This window comes from Rhodnius prolixus, unplaced genomic scaffold (genome assembly GCF_049639745.1).
Source record: "Rhodnius prolixus isolate KJV_2025 unplaced genomic scaffold, Rpr scaffold_4, whole genome shotgun sequence".
In the NCBI taxonomy this organism is placed as follows: Eukaryota; Metazoa; Arthropoda; class Insecta; order Hemiptera; family Reduviidae; genus Rhodnius; species Rhodnius prolixus.
In genome coordinates this window covers 20548994-20569400 of record NW_027411614.1, presented here as the reverse complement: position 1 = coordinate 20569400, position 20407 = coordinate 20548994, and the positions used below count along the sequence as shown (strand labels likewise).

General features: G+C 33.0%; 1 protein-coding gene across 4 annotated transcripts in view; it reads right to left on the bottom strand.

The window, feature by feature from the left end:
* LOC141455397 (limbic system-associated membrane protein-like) overlaps nt 1-20407 on the bottom strand; it is a 482699-nt gene that overhangs the window by 365036 nt on the left and 97256 nt on the right. Inside the window, exon 1 of one of the 4 annotated variants that reach the window (XM_074130440.1) lies at nt 998-1025. The exons of the other annotated variants lie outside the window; for them this stretch is intronic. Within the exon in view, the coding sequence (XP_073986541.1) occupies nt 998-1010 (13 nt within the window). The 5' untranslated portion in view covers nt 1011-1025. Of the gene's footprint in view, nt 1-997; nt 1026-20407 lie in introns of those variants that run through there. 4 annotated transcript variants of the gene reach the window in all.

Genomic DNA, 20407 nt, shown 5'->3' with positions numbered 1-20407 from the left:
AAGATCCATTCCTTCCAATCCAAAATACTCCGTCAGATTACGAATTCTCCATTTTATGTCTCTAATTCCACCCCCCCCCCCATAAAGACCTCAAAATCTCATACGTAACTGACGAATCTAAATCTAAATATAGAAAATTCTTTGACTCTCTTCCATTCTGTACAAATCCTCTTGTTCAAAATCTTGCCTCCAATACAATTCCAGATCGTCCTCCACGACGATTGAAACGCTGTTGGCCTCGTGACCAGCTTCAATAGTAAAAGAAACTCCAGCGAGAGTGTTGCCGGTGGGCAGCTTCTCTCCTCAAGCTGATCCTGTCATGAAGTGTTCGTTTATCGTATTCACTGATTACATTTTATTCTTTTTGTAGATGGTGAATAACAAATAAATTAAAAAAAAAAAATTCCTACAGCTACATTTATAACAAAATTCTAACAGCAATATTTCAAAAGAAATACTCAGGGAAAGGATGAAGAAGTGGTTAGCAAACTAGACTCTACGAGGAGATCCCGGAATCGAATCCAGCTACTGGCTTTTAAATTTTCTCTTCCTAGGAGCTTCTTACAGCTCACTTACAGATGATCGACAGTGTTATCTGATAAGATAGAACACAGTTCGGAGGTCAACAGTGCCCTGAAAAAAGCTCCGGGAATAACCTCAGATATTGACGCGCCTTAAATGCAAAAAATGAAAATAAATAAATAAAAACTGCTATAAATGTTTATTACCATTCAATTTTCCAATAATTAATAACCCCAAAATCTTTATCACACAATTAAGCGGGTAGTAACAGCTAACTTTAATTAGATTTTAATCCATATTTAAAATATAAGAAAAATATACAAACAATCCAACTCTGCGACAACACACTACCGTCAAACTACCTACATCTGACACCACAGTCTGGAACTGCTCAGTGGACCTCCGTACCTCCGTAATACAAGTACTGGACACTTTTCCGCTATCCAACATAGTAAACTGGGCTACAACTACTCACCGGATATCATCATACTGTACGCTGCCAGCTAGGACATATCTCCGTGGTAACAGCAGACACTCAACTGTTCGTGGCTAGACAGGTGCCCTCAGATATTCATAATGCCGACTCAGCGATTCACACCACCATTGTTATTGCTCTCTCACAGCCTGCCAAGTTAACTTCTACACTACTACACTGCCTCTAACAATGAAATAGGTTCTTTTTTTTTATTCATATAAAAAGTGAATTGCAAAAGTAGGCTCTTTGAGAGGCAGTGCTTCGAGGCAAAAAAAATCAAAACTCACTTCTTAAGGAACTGTTAATAATTGACGTAAAATTATTTGAATAATTACATAGACAAAACAGAAAAAAACTTTAGCGAACTCAACAATTATACACTAACAACTCGCTAATTCTAACATACAAATAAAGGTCTATCAGCGCTTTTCTTGCAAAAAAGATATAAATTCTCCAAAAAAAAAAAAATATCCAATAAATGAGGAAATTTACAAGTGTACATGAGAAACATAAAAAACATCGTTTTGAATATTTTAGAAAAAAAATTGAGGAAAAACTGAAAACTATTCAAAAAAGTGAAAAATCCTGATAAAAATAGAAATCGGTAAAATGTCAAATCTTCCCCAACAGATAAGATCTAAATGAAATGCCAAATTTGAGCTTTCTGCGACATTCTGTTATTGAGATATTCTGTTTGATAGTCAGACAGACTCACAAACTTATTTGAAATCCAGTTTTTTATGCTTAAGGGAAACTAGAAGACTATATCTAGGTCTAAATTCAATAATATAACAAAAACAATGCTTACAGTAAAATAAAGTAGAAAAGATTGAATTATTGATGTAAAAAAATTATAAAAATATTTTTAAAAAAAACTAGAATTCTTATGATACACATTCCTTTAAATCGAACTGCTGAATTTTGAATCTCTATGGGACTACGAATTAAATTTAAGAGCTCTCAAATTATTACCACTGTTTTATCGTAACCAATAACAGATTCCAGTGGTAGAATGTTAATGTCTATAAATAATTTCAGTATTTCAAGGTTTAGGGCAGAGGTTAAATGTGATACATAAATTAAATGAAAAAGATAAAAAGAATAAGGAGAGATGATAAATTTAAAATATTTCATTCACAAACAAATTGTCAATAAATATAGCAGAATATATAATTAACATGCATTATACTATTCTCTAAGTCTTTTCACAAAATAGTGTTCATACAACACGGCCACTATCCAATCTTTTGGCATCTTATTTTTACTCTAAAATATTTAGTACATACGAGATACTCGTACCTTTCTGCGGACCATCTTCTCAATATTTCAATATTTCGGCATTTATTCCATCAAAACCAGGACTTAAATTAATCTTTTATCTTTTGTGTTTTTGGCTTCCGACTAGGGAACATTAAATCATGTCCATTATCAATCTGCTTAATTTTCTTCATTAGGATGTACAAACTTTGCGGCACAATTAGATGGTCTACTTAAACTGCTAAAAAGTGCCCTCAACTTAAAAGATTAAACAAAAGATACGGACAACTAAGACGCATGATCGGACCTAAATCAAAACTAAGCACACCTAACAAACCAACACTCTTTATGTCTTCTCTTAAGCGTTAAGATGGGTATCTGGACTTAGGGATCAGAGCTGTGGAGTTCTCTACTAAACCTTTCAATATCTCTTGCATCCAATCCTTTAATAAAAAATCTATTATGTCTCTAACCTCATCCTTCACAAATACCTCAATATCCCTTTTTTGTTACCTAATCTAGCCATTCACGATTCCTCAATGTTCCATAGAAGCCTATTGTGTCATTCTAATCCAACAGTTCGAGCTCTTTCCTCTTTAATCCATTCTGTTATTCCAGTAGGACGTCTAAAATGAAGTTGGCCTCGTGATCTCCTATCCTAGATAGGAGATCCTTTGACCATAATTCCCAAGAGTGTACTGGCTGATTTCTCTCTTTCTGTGCTCTTACGTTGCATTATGCCGGGCAGCTTTCCCATCATGTATTGTAGTTTACTCTCTGTCAACACTTTACCTGATGTACGAGGTCTGTAAAATTAAGTAATGAGACTGATTTTTTTAAATTTTTTCATTCAAAAAGAATTACAATTCTATATTGTAATTGTATTTGTAATTGTAATTGTAATTTTATATTGTAACACGCTGATTGTTTTTTTCGATATCCACGGAATCGTCCACACAGAGTTTCTACCTCAAGGTCAAACGGTCAATCAACACTTTTACCGAGAGGTTCTTGAAAAACTTCAAAAAATGGTCATTCGTGTGAGACCAAACATCAAGAACAAGTGGGTGTTGCATCACGATAATGCTCCTTGTCACACAGCAATTTCAATAAACGAGTTTTTGGCCAGTAAAAACATTCCTGTGGCTCCTCAGCCTCCTTATTCGCCTGACTTGAGTCCTTATGACTTTTTTTCTCTTTTCGAAGTTGAAAAATCACCTCAAGGGAACTCATTTTGGGACAGTCGAAAACATTCAAACGGCTGTAACCGACCAGCTGAAGGCTATTCCAGTATCGGAGTTCGAGCACTGCTATGAGGAGTGGAAGAAACGTCTCCAGCGCTGTGTGGCTTCAGAAGAAAGTTATTTTGAAGGTGACAATATAGAATTGTAATTCTTTTTGAATACAAAAATTTTAAAAAATCAGTCTTATTACTTAATTTGCAGACCTGGTATTTGTGTTTTGTACAGCAACAGTAGCAATATATATATTTATATAAAAGGTGCCCTGACACATTGAATTACACTCTGTCCATCCAGTCATCCAGAAAATGAGAAAAAACGCAAAAGAAAAAAAAAATTTCCATTCAAATGATGCCAAATATGATATTTTTATAAAAATATAAAAACTAAACGCTCACGGTGGTCTTAATTCTATGGATAAACCAACTTCCTCCAAGTGCATAAAATGCAATAATAATAACAGGATTTATGAACTCATAATTTAATATATTTATATTATAGAACGTTCAGTTTATTGGTTCGCTTATATTAGTAGTAAATTACGTTTCTTAACATATTCCATCCATAAATAGTAGATATAATAATCAGGAAAAAATGAATTAATAAAATATTTTATAACGCTATCACATAAACAAAAGATATACGGATTAATTAGTTATCGTTAGTTCCCGGAAAGCGAATGATTTTATTTTTTATTTTACTTTTAATATATTTTTTTCTCCTTTAAAATTTTATAGACAACCTTGCCCATTGATCCTTAATTGATTATCTTAGCAAAGAGGTTACAATGCTGGTCCTTGTTTCTAGACAAAAGTTACGACACAGGAAATGAAGGTTATTGCCCTTCATACAGACACTTTCATAGTCGGTTAACAAACTACCGAAAAAACAACAACGGCTACAACTCGACAAAACCAGAAACAACATTTAGAGCGTACATTATAACATTGACTATTGTGACAGTAGAGAGACGTTATGTACATCTCCTCTAAACACTATTTCCGTCTCACACCTGTATTGTTCCTCACTAGACCGTCGTCTATTTTTAATTCTTCCCTTCTCAAAGACCGGAGTACTTTAAAAGGTAAAAGACACAAGTTGTCACGGTATTTATTACAAATTTTTTAAGGTTTACAGCATTTAATTATTTTTTATAATTTTTATGTAGACGTCAAAAACATATAAGAAGTATTACAAGTATTTTTGATGTTCAAAAGAAGTATATGTCATGAGAGTCTGAGGAGAGACAGTTTCCAGCGTAGAAACTCCACTAAAACTTCAGTTCACTGATTGTAGGAGTTCCTTAAAGAAAGATGATCGCGGGATCAGCGGACATGAGTCCCCTAGGACAGGGGTCGGCAACCCGCGGCTCGCGAGCCGCATGCGGCTCTTTTATCCAAATTTTGTGGCTCTTCAGCCTGTACAAAATAAATTGGGTATTTCAATTTTATTAAAATAAATGAAAATTTCATTTATTAAAGGTATTTTTTCAAAAAGAATTTTAAATGTGATAGGATTGAAATTGAATAGAATTATATTAAAATACAGTACGTAATATATAGGACTGCCGCCATTTTCATTCAAACACAGGTTTAGTTAATATTTATTTGTTTATTTACTTTGCAATATGTGAAAATAAATATATAAAACATCTAAATGTTATTGAATATCATAAAATAATAATTTGTGAATACAAATGATCTACAGAGTTGTTTACACTATCATCCTTGCGGCTCTTGGTAAGATTTATTAAAATTATTTAAGGAGAAATGGCTCTCTACTTGAAATAGCTTGCCGACCCCTGCCCTAGGAGGATTTTTTTGCGAGTGTAAGCGAGGAGAGTCTGCGAATAAGTGGTGGTTAGGTAGTTTGGACGTGGAGTTTACTCTCTAACGGAAAATTACTGACGATGCAATTGAATGTGATCAGATAGGATCAGAGATATTATGGGTAAAAAAGACGATTTTTCGTCTTAAAAAATTCTACAAAAATCATGACTTCGATGACATCTTTGTCCAGTTGCCTTCACCTGGGGTCATTGCACAATTACGGACGATTTAGATTAAGCAAGAGCAAGATTAGAGAGCCGAACTCTGGAGGATCGAGTATATGCACGAACTCCATACACGGAGGAGTGGACAAAACTTCGGGAGGCGATTCTGGGCATTTCTGTGCAACAAAAAATTCTATATAAACTATGGTTCGATTCTGCTCCGTTTTATAGATATTTTTAATTTTATGTTTTTTCAAACTACTACTAAAAAAAAAAAATACTTTCAAACTACCAAAGCTAAAGCGATTTGAATAAGATCATTAGAAAGAAGGTTAAATATCTTATAAAACGAAGCAGAATCGAGCAATAGTTTATATAGAATTTTTTTGTTGCAAATGAAGGCCAGAATCACCTCCCGAAGTTTCGACCATTCCTCCTTGTACACCCTGCATATGTATGCCTGATTGGAAGCTGCTCTAACATCAAAAGTTAAGGCTGATGGCTGAAAATAGCCTTTTCCCGTGGCGCAACTCACTCCGCTTGATTAAAGGAATATTCCAAAGCAGATCGCATTTCCCACAATATCACAAAGCACTGAGTTCTCTTTACTCAATGGAATTTTCCATTTCTTGTAAATGGCTTCTAGGTTTTTCTATAAACTTCTTAATTTACATAACACACAAGATTATAATGATAACTTAACAAAAACTTACAGTTTCAAATGTTAAGTATAAGGGTTGATTAATCGCCAAAAGGTACACAAATCAGCGTGTACCCAACATTTCATTAATACTTCATTAATAGTCAAGTAATTCTACTGCATTAATTTTCATTAATAAGTTATTTTTTAGAATTTATTAGATGTCACAGACCCTTATGCTGGCCATTTTCGTCTACAAAATATAATATGTTCAAGTAGCACTGTAGATTGACTGTAATATCTAGTTATTTATAATAATCAAACTATTAATTACAGGTTAAAAAGAAAAACGTTACAAAAAATAAAAAAAAAATTATGAGGCTAAAAAATTCAAAACTTTTTTTTATAAAAACTTACATCAATGATTTTGTTTATTTCATTTATATATTTTTATTTTTAAATAAAAATCGTCGGTTTAAGTTCATTCTTTGATTAAAGCAATTGTTATTTTATGAAGTAGTCAAACGTTTATAATAATAGATAATAATTATCTGGCTTTATCGCAAATAATATAGTTTCAATTACATTCTCAATCTAGGTATTCATCCCACAATGTTGTATAAATGTAATATCGGTAAGACGAATTCAAGACAGTAGCCTACTCTAACTTTGTCTTGTTCTACTTTAACATGCATGTACATATATATGTGATTTATCATAATTATAACAAAAAATATTATAAATGAAGTAGCCAGCATAAGGGTCTGTGACATCTAATAAATTCTAAAAAATAACTTATTAATGAAAATTAATGCAGTAGAATTACTTGACTATTAATGAAGTATTAATGAAATGTTGGGTACACGCTGATTTGTGTACCTTTTGGCGATTAATCAACCCTTATACTTAACATTTGAAACTGTAAGTTTTTGTTAAGGAGATTTTTGTACCTTTTGGATAGATTTTCCTTTTTGTCTATTTTACAAAGTTACATATCTTCTTTACAGATTTTTTTAAAATTTGGAATAAGCAATTCTATCATTATAATCTGATAAGGTGTTAAGTCGGAACCGTAACTACCACTGGAGAGATCTTTTTAAAGAATGATTATAGTTGCGTTCCCCCAAACCATCCTCAATAACAATTTTTTTGAAAAAGCGTTTTGAATAACATAGGAAGGTATTTGTACGTAAATAGCAAAATTAAACTGCGATTTCAGTACTTCCTTTTTGGTTGCAAAAAAATTACAGTTATAAAGGAGGGTTTGCCCTTTATTTTAAAGAAAATTTGGGAATTTTATCTTTTATAGAAAAAGAGAAAAAAATTGTCAAAGTTGGGTGTTTTTCAACGTTACGCTTTTTCGTGCAGTTTTTGACGATCAACCCTTATACAACTGTCCTACCGGACAGTTTTAATAATAATCTTTGTTATAGGAAATATCGTTATCAGGGCAGTCCTAGACAAGATATTGGGCTAACCTTCCCTGTAAGGTTACATTTCAGTGCGATGTACGGTTACAAACTGTGTAACATTTGTAAGAATTGAATATGATTCCTGTTCAGAGTTTAAAGAGAACTTTCGGTTAGAAACCTCGAGAACAATAGCAAAGCTTGATAATGAGCGCTAATGACCGTAGAAGTCGATGCGCCGGAAAAAAAAAAATGAAAACAATAGCAAAAGAAGATTGTGATTGTGCCAGACATTTTATGTTACATAAAGTATAAATTAGAACAATATTGTTTTGGATGGTAATAAAATATAATAGTTGCTATACAGAAGGCCAAGGAGGAAATATCAAAATTTTGAATATCAATGCCTTTAATAATTTTGACTAATCAAGCCAAAATCACCAAATTTAAAGGAAAGAATTCACATTTGAATTATAATATAAAAATTTAAGCATTCTGTTTGAATTTGATTACTAACATTAATTAAATATAATTTGTGACCTAAAGATTTCATCACGAGTATTTTTTAGAAACTTTGGTAAAAGTTACCGTGGTTGAATGCCCTTTATAGATCCAGAAATACAGTAGAAGATTCTGTAAAGTTCATTATAGTTGTATCTAAAATAAATTAACAAAGATAAAACATAGTTAAGGCTCCGTGGCGAGTATATGTGTATATATATATATAATCAAAACAATACAGATGATGGTTATATCAGTAAGTAATTAAGGAAACCCGGTGGTCTGTTCATTCAAGTTTTCTTCATTATTAAAACCAACTATAGCTGAGGAAATGTAGGTAAAGTTGTTTGTTAAAGTCCCATATTTCCCCTACACTTTAACACAATAGCAAAGAGTTCTACACCACATAAAGCACACGCACCTGAGGGCTAGCTAATCAATAATTTACTTAACAGTACAACTCGATCAAACAAGCTTGTTATTTTTAATGGATAAATAACTAATGAATTTCCATGGTTAACTTGTCAAGCTAACTTCATTAATGAATTAAGTATGCACAAGCAAAGTAGAGTGCTTTATACGTAATTTCTATTAAAAAATATCTATTTGCAGTTAATAAAATATTGAAAGTATTAAAAACATCTAATTAGTCCAGAATTTAATTTTGAATAATGCTGAAAATTATAAAATAGTAACTAATTTAAATATTTATAAAGGAATCGTTCATGCATAATGCACTAAGTGCAAAATTATATACATTTAATATAGCCATTCAAACCACAATTATCTTTAACGTTGGGCGTTTCGGTTGGATCCGATTGCTGTTCTTGGCCTTATGTTTACTATACCTACATCATTGAGGTTATTGTTACCAATATCAATAGCATAACCAATAGTCTGAGCTAAGCAAACTATTATTTCACATTATTCACACAATGAAAACCTTATGTCTTTCATCCCGTCAAAGATTGAGTTCGCAGCACTCTGTCCTGGCTAGCGAACCTTATGAACTAAGGAAATATCATGAACTTCGTTTGATCTTAAAAGTAAATTGCCACAGATTTCACATGAGATTTTTTCTTCTTTTTTTTTCTCATTTTTCCATCACCGGACAGTGAGCTGTAAGAAGCTCCTAGGAGGAGAAAATCGAAGGGCCAGCTCCTGGATTCGAACCCGGGATCTCCGCGTGGGAGTCTAATACGCTAAACACATAGCTAATCCCTTCCCTAGTTAACTTCTTTATCTACAAATTAATAGCATATACGATACAATACAGGTCTTTGCAAGATGTCCAACTGTTAAATATAAGTCTGGAGTGAACCTACACACGAGTTTCCCTTAATACAGTTCTCTTGGTTCGAACCCAAAACTCTGATTATTGTCCCATAATTCTGCTCAACATAAAATCGTGCAATGCATTGTGAAGTGTAACCTTGCAGAGTAGCCTAACCCAACCAATACGAAGGTTTTAAGAAAATCCTAGAAGCCATTTTGGAAAAAGTGAACTTTTCATTGAATAAATGGGTATTTCTGATCAAACAATTTCGTCAATCTCGATTTTGAAAATGTATTGAAAACCTCCCTTTCCAAAAAACATTTGTCCCCCTCAAAAAATCTACAAGAATAATAGGGTAATTGAAAGGGACAACCCTGTCTTTGGAACAGTCTTAAGATTTAGGGAGTGGTCATCTCAACCTGGATAGCTTTTTCAGAAGACACCTGAAGAAGCTGAGTCGCTAACGGTCTAGAAAGGAACTTGTGGATTTCGTAGGAAGTTATAGGTTTCTCCAATGCATCTCCTAACCCACTACGATGTCATTACTCAAGGAACAGTCAATCACTTGGAAAATTACCAGAAGCTAGAGGAAACTCTTTCTAAAACCTTCTCAGATCCTGAGATTTCTCCAACATCTGGAGCTAGAGTGCCATAGGGTTTTGCCTGACACTATTAAGGAGGCCACAATAGATTTTAATGGATTCAGAGCACTGACATAATGCTGAAAAAGAGAGGATATAATTGGACTACATGAATCTGTAGAACCCAGGACATAATTACATTAAAAAAAAAGTCCAAGAGAACAAGTGGGTGTTCATGGGTTAGATTAGATTAGACTAGACTAGGGCGGCCTCAAGGCCTACGCCACTGCGACCCCTTTGGATCTATTGTGGCTCCCCTCACTTTAAAGCTCGCCCTCCAGACCTGTCCTTTTAATCAGACTCTTAATGCTGGAGAGCGACTCTTGGGTAAAGCTCACAGGCCTTGGTTTTTCCTCCCTGAGAAGTAACATCCTTAGCCACACGAGCCCCTCACACTGGCACAACACGTGCAGTGCCGTTTCCTCCTCTTCCTGACAGAACCTACAGAGGCTATCATCTGCCAGGCCCATGTGATGCATGTGTTCTCTGAGTCTGCAGTAGCCAGTTAATAGGCCTACAATCATCCTTATAGCCCCACGGCCTTGACGGATTAATTCTGCAGTCAGCCTGGGTTCATGGGTTATTTACTAATGAAATACATGCCCAGGGCTAAGATTGTTCTGCTATTTAATCGTGTAACTTTTTTCTAGCTCCTTTTTTTTATAGTGTTACACAAGCATATCAACTAAAGAATCATTTAAAAAGAAAACTAGCAGAAATAGTAAATGTAAAAAATATTCTTTTATAAATTACAGAAAGATGGACTTGGAGGCAGATTTAAAGGAAGTGTTGAAAGGAAGTGACGTCAATAATGCTCTAGGTTTTACAAGCTAAGCTGCTAGCAAGCTACCGTGAAAGAAAAAGATATTTAAGAAAGCCTTACCCTAGCAATGTGTTTCCTTCCGCCATTCTCGAACCGGTCAGTTCGTTCACTGCTTAGTCAAGTTCCGGTGCTTCATAAACAAAATTCTATCAAATCTTAAGTCGTCTGAGTTTTTATATCTTTATAATCTGACATTTTCATTGTACTTTAAATTATAGTATTTTAATATTCTTTCTTTAAATTTAATAATTCCACTAACTTAAGAAATTATAATAATAGAAAGTCGTGGTAAATTTAATATTGTACGAACTTGTGAATGTATTGTAATTTCAGTTATAGCAAAAACTCGTACGTTCAATTGGATATGTTGATTTCGTAGCTGGGTAGAATCTTATTTCGCTACACAAAATAAATGAAATTGGTTTTTGCATTCTCTTTTCAAAAGTTTAGACTCCCAGTTGCAAAAACATGCGGCTACTTGTTATGATATACTTCTTAAACTAGATAAAGCAACGTTAAGTGAAATCGGACCTCCTTAAAACCATATCACAACGTAATTGAGGCTAGTACATCTGTTTTAAGCAGTCTTAGACGAAAGAAAAGAATCAAAAAGACAATAAGTAAGATTAACTTTGGATTCGCCCAGAATATAAATCAATAATCGGTAACAAGTGACTTATTTACCTGAATTCTTTAAATTAAGTCAGACTTGAGAGTATGTACATACATACTTAATATTTGTAATAAAATTGATAACCGTCCTGTAAGTTGAATCCCCAAGTTTCAATAAGAAAACATGCACTTTTTGTTTTTACAAATTAACCAGAATCAATTGTCAGTTGCAGTGGTTAAACCAAGAACGGAATGTCAGTTTTAAGAATTTGAAATTTTCAGTGAATTTTGCACGCACTCTTGATGATAATCGAAAACTATTGTTCGCAAAGAGAAGGATTCAAAAGAAGTATTTAAAAAGATCAAGAAAAAAAAAACTGGACATAGGTACATATTAAATAATATAAATTATATTTACCTAATAATATTAGCCGTTAATAAATAAATAAAAAATGCAGAATTTTCACAGACGCCTACAGAACAAAAAATGAAATAAAATAATCACGCTGTCTGGCCGCTACATGACTATAATAATATTAATAAAACTACTATTGTCTGTTCAAAGGAAATTATAGTATTTGACAGTGAATTTATGTAGTCTAATGTCACATTATAAGCAACAAAAAATTTAAATCCATGTCGGCCCATATGAACTCTGACAGAAAGCAATATTTATAAAGGAAGGTAACGGTTTATATCCAGCTAGTATGTGATTAGCTGTAAGTGCGGTTTATGTCTCCTCAAAATCTTACTGCACTATAGTACTAGTTACTCCAATAAGAAGACATGGCTTAAAAAGATTTTTAATGAAGTAAGTGTTTTATTTAGAAAATATGTAAATATTTGTAGCTACTTTACTTTTGTACAGGTTACCACGGCGTAACTAGTGACCATAGTTGTTTGTTTTTGAGACTAAAATAACATTTTTTTAGCTAGCGATAAATCTAAAGCTTTAACTTAAAGTCAGTAGCACTAAAGTCATTTTACGAACAAAGATTAATTATGTTTAATTCAGACATAAATCTAAGAAGTCTTTGAAGAAAGAGCACTCAGGAATCCAAATTTTTTAAATTAACAAACTGTAAGACGATTTTCTTTCAAATTGTTAAATAAATGTTTGTGGGCCTTAAGAATACCATTTTAGAAAGACTGATTTCATTTGCTGAGTTTTAAAACTCCTTTTCATTTAGTAACTAACTTATATTTTCTGGAACCATTTTGTGTTTTCACTAAGCATACTAAACTAGAAAGTTGTAGTAAGCATACTGAACAGATTTACTACAATATCCATGGCTCTATCACCCATTACCGCGGCTTAGTCTTCTTAAAAAAACTATATATTATCGCTATTCACATTATCTTTCATCTAATCCTCGGTCTTCCCACTCTCAGAGATCATCCGGCTTTAAGGATGCGTTAAGATGCGGACGTTTTCCTCCATTTTACTTTAAATCATAACTACCTTCATCACATCCGATTTCTTGTATATCTCTTGCAATTCTTCGTTTAGACGCTCTAATAATATTCAACTTCGCACATTGGTCCACAGATCGAACTAAGGATCTTTTCTCTGGAAAAATGGGGCCTTCCGCTTTTGGGTTTTTGTTTCGGTACATGGATAAGGGATGATCGAATTTGTTTACCACGAGATGTGTGCCTTTCTAACCCTTAGTATTAGCCGTTGTTACTGTCTGCCTAATTTCTTCGCTGCCATTTTCTTGTCCATCCTCACCAACCCTCTTCCATTTTTTGAAGGAATGTAATCACGCACGTATTCCTAGAGAGGGATTATTGGAAGTAATGTATTTTTTATCATTTGCACTCACAGACAAGCCCACCTCTAGTGGGGTTCCTTCTAAACTAGTAAAATTGCACTCATTCCAAGTATTCAGTAAAATCTGACATGGGTTAATTAAACCAGAAATTTCTATTCAACTCATAAACTTGGACACCAAAAAAAAACATCAATTTTTAACTCAACCAGCTAATGTATAATATAACAACTTCGGTCCACATCTTACAACAAACTGTTCCAATTCAAAAAATCGAACATAATCATCTACATTCTGGAAAAACCTCGTAGAAACTTAAACTTCTTCCTTTCCTAAAAGAAAATTAAAAACATTAATTGAAATTTTTTTTTTTTTTGGCGCATCAACATCTGAGGTTATTAGCGCCCGGAGCTTTTTTCAGTGCACTGCCGGCCTCCGGACAGTGTTCTCTCGTTACAGACAACACTGTCCATCACCGGACAGTGAGCTGTAAGAAGCTCCTAGGAAGAGAAAATCTAAGGGTCAGCTGCTGGATTCGAACCCGGGACCTCCGCGTGGGAGTCCAGTATGCTAACCTCATAGCTAATCCCTTCCCTAAAATTTACTTTGAAGCAGAACAAAATTAAACGTTTTAATATTAGATTGATAGTTATTTTGTTTCAATTTAATTCAGAGTTTTAGTTCACAGAGCTGAAAGGTAAATGGAACCAAACTATTTTTGGGCTAAGTGACAGTTCTAATCAGTGAATAAGGTCGAGTAAAATATTGGGCTAGTGCTAGTACTCCTTATCTAAGCTCTTACCTACACTTTAATGATTGGGTTAAAAAAGAGAGCCTTCATTACGTCAAAATTACGTTAATTATTTTACTGGGCACAGAAACTAATACATATTTATTTATTTTATTACTGCTCTAAAAGAATGGCTGACGTAGCAATTTTAATCGTTGCTCATTTTCATTACTTATCTTGTAAGATGTCTCTCAGTGCATTTCATTAAATAATATACGGCACGACCACGTTTTTCTTGCTTGGTAACGCAGTTTAGTTTTTTATTTATTTATCAAATTTAAAATCGTGTCGTGTTAAATATATTAATCAAAATATAATGTGGATCCGCTATTTCATTTGACGGTTTAGTAAGTACCTAAACGAATTGAAGGCTACTAAGGGATGCCTCATAAAACCTTTAACCTTTACAAAGATAAAAATCAAGATATTAAGTAATTTTAAAATAAATTTATGCGGAAATGATTTTTTAAAAATATAATCGACAAATTTACATAAAGATAATTACTATTATGCAGTCGTTTTCGAGAAAATGACCAAAAAAAGAACCTGGTTATTATAATAATTACACGGTTATTTTTATTTATATCACTTATCAAAAATGCTCGGGTATAGTTAGCGCACGAATCCTAATAGATGTTTTGACGATCAATCCGTATACAACTCCCCTACTGAACTGTTTTAATGTTTTGCCTAAACAGCGAAACACTGAATTAACCTTTTAATAAAATCTTCTTTTTTTATCAAGACCTAGGTGAGGAAAAATTTGAATGTTCGAAATTATTTCAATTTAAAATTAATGCATGACTCACTAGCTCCTGAACCCGTGGTCTCCGGACATTGAGCTGGAAAGGTTTCTAGGAAAAGAAAAAAATCTAAGGGCAGTTAGTATACTTGAATCCAGAATCTTCGATTGTGAGTCAAGTGCCCTAATCGCTGAACGTTAGCTTGAATTGCCCTGGAGATCTTTTTTCGTCAACATTGGCGGTCATTGGCGCCAGTGCATTCCAACCCTCTAGTTAGATAACACCGTCCATCATTGGATAGTGAGCTGTAAAAAACTCCTACGAGGAGAAAATCTAAAGGCCGGTAGCTGAATTCAAACCCAAGATTTCTCTGATTGGGGGATCTTATCAAAATAAGTATTGTTTTAACTATTAAGTGGGAAGATACAAATAAAATATTTCATATATTTCATCTAAAAATAATCTTCCATTTTGTTAAAAATAAGAACGAATACAAAATCATAGTCCCTTCTTCAACTTCTTTAAAGAAGGATCTCAGCCAATCAACTCAAACATAATTTTAGATTTTCTTCTAGATCAGGACTTTACATATATTATAAAAAAATACATGATCCAATGGTCATCTCAATTTTGACGATTTCCAATGCCAGAGGAATATAACTGAATGCTGTTGGCGAGAGAATCTAACTTTTCTCATACAACTCATTATATTTGAATAAAACAGGAAATGGTAATTGTGAAACAGAATAATGATTGTAATTATCCTGAAAAAAATTATGAAAAATCTTCTACTTCAATAAGAAAAGTGAATAAGATAAAAATAACATTTTCTAAAAACGTTATCAGAGTGTTTGCAATGTGTGAATAAAAAATAAATAAATAAAGCATCCCTTTATTATCTCTCACCATGTTATGAAAATAATTTATTTTACATACTACTTTTTCTACTTTTGAGTGTGAATAGGACTTGGTCTTATCATGTGGCAACGTACACTCCAAAATATATTTTTTCCCCAGCTCAGAAATAGAAGGAGTGAAATGGCATATAGCAATATAACAATGTGACAGTTTGGGTGAAAGAAAGTACAGTTTGGAGACATCTCTATTCACAAATCTGATGTGAAATATTCTAACTTTCTCACATTGCAAAGTTGGAATATAGATATTCCAGGCGTCAAGATAGGCACGGACCGCAAAGCTAACATGTATGGCGGATCGGACTCCTTGTGTTCGCCTTGGTCTTATTTAATGGAATAGTTACTGAAATTATATTAGGTATAGGGGTGAGGGGAGCACATTTGAACAGAATTTACATTTTCTGTCACAGAGTGCGCAGAATCGTATTATTGAACCTTTTTATTTTGTTTTCTACAACTTTCACGTCTTCTTAACAGATCTATATCAATAAACAGTTGGTACTTTACATACATATCTATATTTTTTTAATTTAAACATTTTGTGTCAAATGTTAATATCTGCCCCACTGGTGGGGTAGCTGTGAACACAATATAAAATAGAAAGAAATGATATTTCTTTACTCTGAATCTACCTTCTGGCAGTTATTTCTCTCACTACTACATTACTTTCTCTTTTAAACCACTGAAATATAGTTCAAAAATCAAGAATGACTCAGTTCGGGATACCCGAAGTGATGGGTTTAGGAAGTTTGGACAAAATATTCGGTTAGTTGCGCTTCTTAATGCAGGTTCGGACCACTTTCCCCTTCTCTGCGATTAAACAAAAAAAAAGTCACAAACTTGCAGATGTTGGTAGGGCACATTCTAACTGAGATGTTGAAATGTGCCCCCTCTCCTTCCATAAGAGAAAATATAATATCCAACACTTTTTGCAAGCAAATAGACTTTTGTAAATACTGGCTTTAAAAATACGAATTCCAAATGTTAATATGGACTAACAATACTTACACCTTGTCCACTACAATCTTCACAATACACTTCCAAAGCTGCAACAAAAATTTTACTTCCACCTTACAAACTACGTATAACATTCCTCAATTCTGACTTTACAAACAATGAAAACGAAGGGAAACTCTGCCCAATTATACAACAGGTCTACCACAAAATATGGAGAAAATTACCAATCATAAATGTTTTAAACATTTGGCGAGAAATTGAAACTGTTCAGAAGTGCCCCCTCTTCCCTACACCTAATTGTTATTATCTGGCTTCTGAAGAAATACTTTTATAGATTTTTCGTAAAAATTTTGGTTTCCCTTAAATAATTACAGATAGGCTGTTTCTAAAGGTTTTTCTTTAGCACTTCTACATAACTCCTTTTTAAGGAAAATTGTTGTAAGGATGTTCGTTGTTTTAAGAAAACTTGATCCCTTTTTTTTGGTGAAAACAATGTTTAAATTAATACAAATATACATTCTATTTGCACTTCAAGTTAAGACAAAATCAATGCCACCGGAAATATATAAAAAAAACACAGAGATAAAATCTGTGTTTTTCTTCAATTTAGAATTCCAGCGGCACTTATAATCTTCCTTGAATTGTATACGTGACAGAACCGTAAATTATTCTGAACGAACATTCTAGAATTTAGTAGGTAGCTAGTAAAATATAGTACCCTACGAAATGCAACTGCGTAAAAAACTAAATAATTTGCAACCAAATTTGTGGCTGCAACATGGATATTAATATGTTTTTCCATAAAACGTGTCTAAGATGATGTGGTAGAAAACATTCACTAATTAGAGTAATTGCTGGACAAACTCCATTAGCTTGGGTAGATCATGTTACAACTAAGTGTTTAGCAAGTGTTTTTTAGGAAGAGAATGAAGTTTTAGATATATTCTTTAGCCTGTCTCTACTAATCTAGGTCATGTGGTCAATTCTATCTTATGGCAAAACACTCTATTTCATTATATTCGACATTCTCAGACAGTTTTGTCGCCATAGAGAACATTCTCATCTCTTCATGTAGATTGCAGGAGAAAAAGGAAGGGAGAAAATTAAACGCTATATTGCTGGCCTAGATAAACTTGAATTATGACCTCCTTTTGTTCTTCCATTTTACCAGCAAACAGCATCCTTTAGCAAGATATTGCAGATATTAATCCAAATAGACACGCTCCTAGACTTCCTTTGAAAGAATTTAATTCTTTAAACTAAACTTGATGCAAAATAGTCATTTTATTGAACAACTGGAGAAAATTGAGTAAAATTACGACTCGTACTTAAGGAGTACAGATTTTTCTCACACCAATACAACGAGTGGACCACTGGTCTGCCAAAAATTTACTCGAACTACATTTAAAAAAAAAATGAACAATATATGAAAATTAACCTTTCTGCATGAGCATCTATATTGTATTGACACACATCTGCTAAATCATCTAATTACTTTAAAAGAAATTGCTTTAATAAAACGTTTTTTGAACATTAAAATGGATTTAGACTGTAAATTACTTTATTTTGATAAACATCCGTAAACAAAAGCAAAATTCAATCCATTAAACTGATGTAAAATAGCGGAGAGGGGGCACCTTTGAACAGTTTTAATTTATCGCCAAATGTTTAAAACATTTATGATTGATAATTTTCTCCATATGTTGTGGTAGACCTGTTGTATAATTGACAGAGTTTCCGTTAGTTTTCATTGTTTGTAAAGTCAGAATTGAGGAATATTATATTTTGTAAGGTGGAAGTAAAATTTTTGTTGCAGCTTTGGAAGTGTATTGTGAAGATTGTAATGGACAAGGTGTAAGTATTGTTAGTCCATATTAACATTTGGAATTCGTATTTTTTAACCTAGTATTTACAAAAGTCTATTTGCTTGCAAAAAGTGTTGAATATTATATTTTCTTTTATGGAAGGAGTGGGGGCACATTTCAACATCTCAGTTAGAATGTGCCCTACCGACATCTGCAAGTTTGTGACTTTTTTTGGTTTAATCGCAGAGATTTGCAGTGGTTCGAACCTACATTAAGAAGCGCAACAAACCGAATATATCGTACAAACTTCCTAAACCCATCACTTCGGGTACAACATTCCGAACTGAGTCATTCTTGATTTTTGAACTATATTTCAGTGGTTTAAAAGAGAAAGTAATGTAGTAGTGAGAGAAATAACTGATAGATGGTAGATTCAGAGTAAAGTAATATCATTTCTTTCTATTTTATATTGTGTTCAAAGCTACCCCACCAGTGGGGCAGATATTAACATTTGACACACAATTTTTAAATTAAAAAAATATTGATATGTATGTAAAGTAATAACTGTTTATTGATATAGATCTGTTAAGAAGACTTGAAAGTTGTAGAAAACAAAATAAAAAGGTTCAATAATACGATTCTGTGCGCTCTGTAACAGAAAATGTAAACTCTGTTCAAATGTGCCCCCTCTCCACTAGTTATTTTTTTCGTACAAGTTAAATTTTCACTCCGTGAGTCCAGCTTGCGGAAAATTTGGACGAGTGAGTGATCATACATTATACAAGCGCGCAATCTAATTTTTTTAAATCTTTTTAAGCCTTTTAAGAAATAAGATCTAAACTGGAACTTAAAATTTGTTCATTGTATTAGTGCTTTAGATAAGGTACCAGTACCGCGTTTTAAGCGAACAATCACTAATCCTAAAAAACAGTTAAAATAAATAAATACTTTCTCTTAAAGAAGCATCTTTAAAGAACTATAATAAAGTGGGAAGCGTTTAAATTGATAGAAAAGATGCTTATCAAAACTCGTGTGCTACGTTATCTAAAGAATGATTATAATAAGAACTTTCAACCAGGGAGGTCTATGAGCCACTAACGCCGGACAGACACAAGGAGGTACTGAGGCGGCCTACCATTATGGTGATGGTCCTACAGGCGATGCTGTAACTAGTAATTAGGAGAAGCTTCAAAGATCTAGTTTATAGTTGAGATTCATATAAACAGATATTATTTAGGCAGCGAACCTGTGAATAAACTTAGTAGTTGAACTCTTGTATAATCTATCTATAACTGTTTGTCTTATTCAATTTTATAACTCTGGTCACCCTGTATAATAAAATCGTATCTTTTAATAATTAATTCGGTACCCGTAATGATTATTTATTAATAAAGAACAGTATTTTATAATTTTGTAGCATCAACTGTTTTGTTTGGCTTCATAAAATGTTTGTTCCAAGACCGAGACCGAGACCGAGACGAGATTTGAGCGACCGAGATCGAGACATTATACATATCTCGTCGAGATTTATTCGAGAAATCTCGGCCTCGTCTATGTTTTTCAAATATTTATTTTTAGCTACAAAATTATAAAATTGTGTTCTTTATTAATAAATAATCATTACGGGTACCGAATTAATTATTAAAAGATACGATTTTATTATACAGGGTGACCAGAGTTATATGCTCCACCCACTTTTTTTTTTAACGGCGGGAAATTTCGAAAAAATAAAAAACACGTATTAAATCATTTTTAGTCTAGTTTATTTTCAGTGATTGACCTATTTTTTTTTTAAACCCCTGAATCTCGAGATACAGCATCAAACTTTTGTTTTTCAAATGGGAAGTTATATTTTTTTGCATATTTTTATAGTATTTGAGCTCCTAAATAAAACAAAAAAACATTTTTTGAAATCGGTTAGGTTTTTCAATAGTTATGGTAATTTAAAATATGAAAAACAAATTTCAGTTTATTGTCAAAATTACGTTATTTTTTTTAAAGAATCTGACAAAATCAACGGATAGGCAAGCTAA